Source organism: Diabrotica undecimpunctata, chromosome 9, assembly GCF_040954645.1.
Source record: "Diabrotica undecimpunctata isolate CICGRU chromosome 9, icDiaUnde3, whole genome shotgun sequence".
Taxonomy (NCBI): Eukaryota; Metazoa; Arthropoda; class Insecta; order Coleoptera; family Chrysomelidae; genus Diabrotica; species Diabrotica undecimpunctata.
In genome coordinates this window covers 51,974,107-51,976,641 of record NC_092811.1, presented here as the reverse complement: position 1 = coordinate 51,976,641, position 2,535 = coordinate 51,974,107, and the positions used below count along the sequence as shown (strand labels likewise).

The 2,535-nt window shown below is 30.6% G+C and overlaps 1 protein-coding gene across 1 annotated transcript; it reads right to left on the bottom strand.

The window, feature by feature from the left end:
- Positions 1-1,059: 1,059 nt before the first annotated feature.
- LOC140450725 (uncharacterized) lies at positions 1,060-2,196 on the bottom strand. The gene is made up of 3 exons (XM_072544396.1): positions 1,997-2,196; positions 1,572-1,863; positions 1,060-1,332 (listed from the first exon to the last, which is right to left on the bottom strand). Exons 1-3 carry the CDS (start codon positions 2,194-2,196, stop codon positions 1,060-1,062), a joined length of 765 nt encoding a protein of 254 aa, XP_072400497.1.
- Positions 2,197-2,535: the final 339 nt, after the last annotated feature.

Here is a 2,535-nt window from a genome sequence, read left to right as displayed (position 1 = left end):
AGTCACATATTTCATTATAATTTAGGATAAAAGGTGGTGATCTGTTTTCTATTTTGTCTTTAATTGACTCTAGTGAAAGTAAAATTTCTTTGCGGGAATTTCTGGTTGACTTTTTTGACTTTTTTTTGGTTTGCTTACTACAGGAGAAGTAAATATCTGTGAATTGGTCTGTGGGGTATTTTCGTTAATGTCTGGAGAAGATGAGATGAACCTTTTTAGTTTATTAGGGACGTTTGTAGTAATTGGATTTGGTTTTATTTCTACTGGAGTAGGATTTTTCATGTTATTTGAGCTTGATGATGTTGGAGTTTTTAAAGAAGATGTTTCACTTCTATTACTTATGGATCCTGTCAGGTTATTGTCAGTTTCCATAATTTGTTCTGTTTGGTTATTAGAGGATTTTATTGTAATTAATGTGTTTTGAAAAGTTTCTGGGTGTGCACTAGCAGTGGATGAATTAGCTTTGTCAGAACTTTGTAGTTCTGTTTGGTTATTAGATAGATGTATTTACTGTAGGTAATATGTTTTGAGAAGTTTCTGAGTGTAAATTAAAAGTAGTGGGGTTTGCTTGGTTAGAGCATTCAGCTTCCTGATGACCAATAGTCATGCATTTGATACAGTTAAATCCTTATATAGAAAGGTATAAACGATAATTGGTATTATCATAAGTGATAATGAAAGAATCAGGAATAGACATATTGTCCAAAACTGGATTTGTTTCTATTTCTTCGGAACGTTATAGGTTATATTAATATTGATATAGATACTATGAAGTGATTTTTGGTACTCACGTAATGTTTACTTGGTTGACTTGAAGGTAGCACTATAACTATGTGTAGAAAGTAACAAAAATAATTTTGGTTTTATCATTTAACAACTAATATATTTCAGAACGGTTTGCAACGTGATTTATTTTATCACTGTCAGGACTGTACCCGTAATACATTTATACACAATAATATAGTACTTAAGTATAAAACTAATTTAAATTTTATAATTTTATAATTTTAAATCTATAATTCTGCAAAATGCTGTCTAATAAATAATTCACGATAATGTCTAATATAAATTTCCCTGATATTGTGGCAAATTATCTTCTTGTTGATCTAGATTAAGATCTACAGGAAACAAGTCTCCATCTTCTATAGCTATGTTATGCAGTAGTGCTGTAGCTACTATTAAATTCATAGTTACATCCAAATTCAGTCTCATTCCGTTTCTTAAAATTGGAAACCGACGTTTCCATACCCCATATTGCCTTTCCACAACATTCCTAGTTCTTATGAGAGATTCATTGTAAAGATTTTCTGCTTCTGTTCTAGCATCATGTAGCTGAGTCGTTAAATATGATTTTAAACCATAACCACTATCACCAACTAGTACAAATCTACCAAAGTTTTCAGCTTCAAATCTTTGTTTTATGCCAGTATTGTATTGTTAAATATTGTTTGATCGTGCACAGAACCAGGCCATCGTGCAACAATATTTCTGATTTTTAAAGTAGAGTCACTGATTGTTTGGACATTTAACGCAAAAAATCATTTTCTTGAGCGATATATTTCTGCATTTACACCTCCAGGAGAATCGATTCGTATTAAAGTGCAATCAATTGCACCTATGCATCTTGGAAATCGTGCAATGGCATAAAACTCTTCTGGAGCTTGGACCATTTCATCATTTGTTTCATACATTTTAATGTACTGTCTGCTTAATGATGCAATTGCTGCAGAAACTCTTTTGATAGTTCTGGACGCTGTTGCCCTTGATATACCCATGTAGTCAGCTACTGATACATGCATGCTTCCAGAAGCAAAAAATCTTAAGGTCAATAATAATTGTTGGAGTGGTGTAACAGCTCCTCCCCTAAAAATAGATTCTCATTAATATATTTCTCTATACACATTTTAACATTGTTGGTTTAACTTTTTAATGATTTTTGTATCGACCAGTGTTAATGTGATGACAAATTTTATTATATCTTAGTGGTATTAATTACCTGTTTGTTGGAAGTTTTATTAAAGGTTCGATTTGTTCCAGTAAGGACATAAATGTTTCTTTTGTCAATCTAAATCTTTCATAGAAACTTATATCATAATATTGGTTTATATAATTGATTCTTTCGCTATAAGCTATAGGGCGGCGGATATATAAAAATTCATCTTCAGAAGAATCTGAACTTATAGTAGAAAAATTCATTTGAAATTTGAAAAAAAAATAAAAATGTAAAGAAACTTGAAACAAGACGATATAAGAATTTTGAGGTTAAACTGTTTATTGGTTTAGTTAAAGTGGACTTTACGGAGTTAATTGACAGATCTCTACCATTTAAGTTAAAGTGAACTTTAAAGTAAGGTTACAGTATTATGAATCGGAAATTTACACTTTAAAGTGGACTTTAATTTAAAGTTTACTTTAAATTGATTATGAAATCTGGCGTAACATATTTTGTTAAAACTTTTAAACAGTTATATGGACCTCATCATGTTTCTCACAACGTTCATAATTTGCTTCATCTCACCAATAATGTAAAAAATC

Excerpts from the sequence above, each read along its gene's own strand:
- LOC140450725 (XM_072544396.1), bottom strand. The coding sequence starts at position 2,196 with ATGAATTTTTCTACTATAAGTTCAGATTCTTCTGAAGATGAATTTTTA. Across the intron at positions 1,864-1,996 it reads ATAAAACTTCCAACAAACAG|GGGAGGAGCTGTTACACCAC; the intron begins GTAATTAATACC and ends ATCTATTTTTAG. Across the intron at positions 1,333-1,571 it reads GAATCGATTCTCCTGGAGGT|CTACATGATGCTAGAACAGA; the intron begins GTAAATGCAGAA and ends TTAACGACTCAG.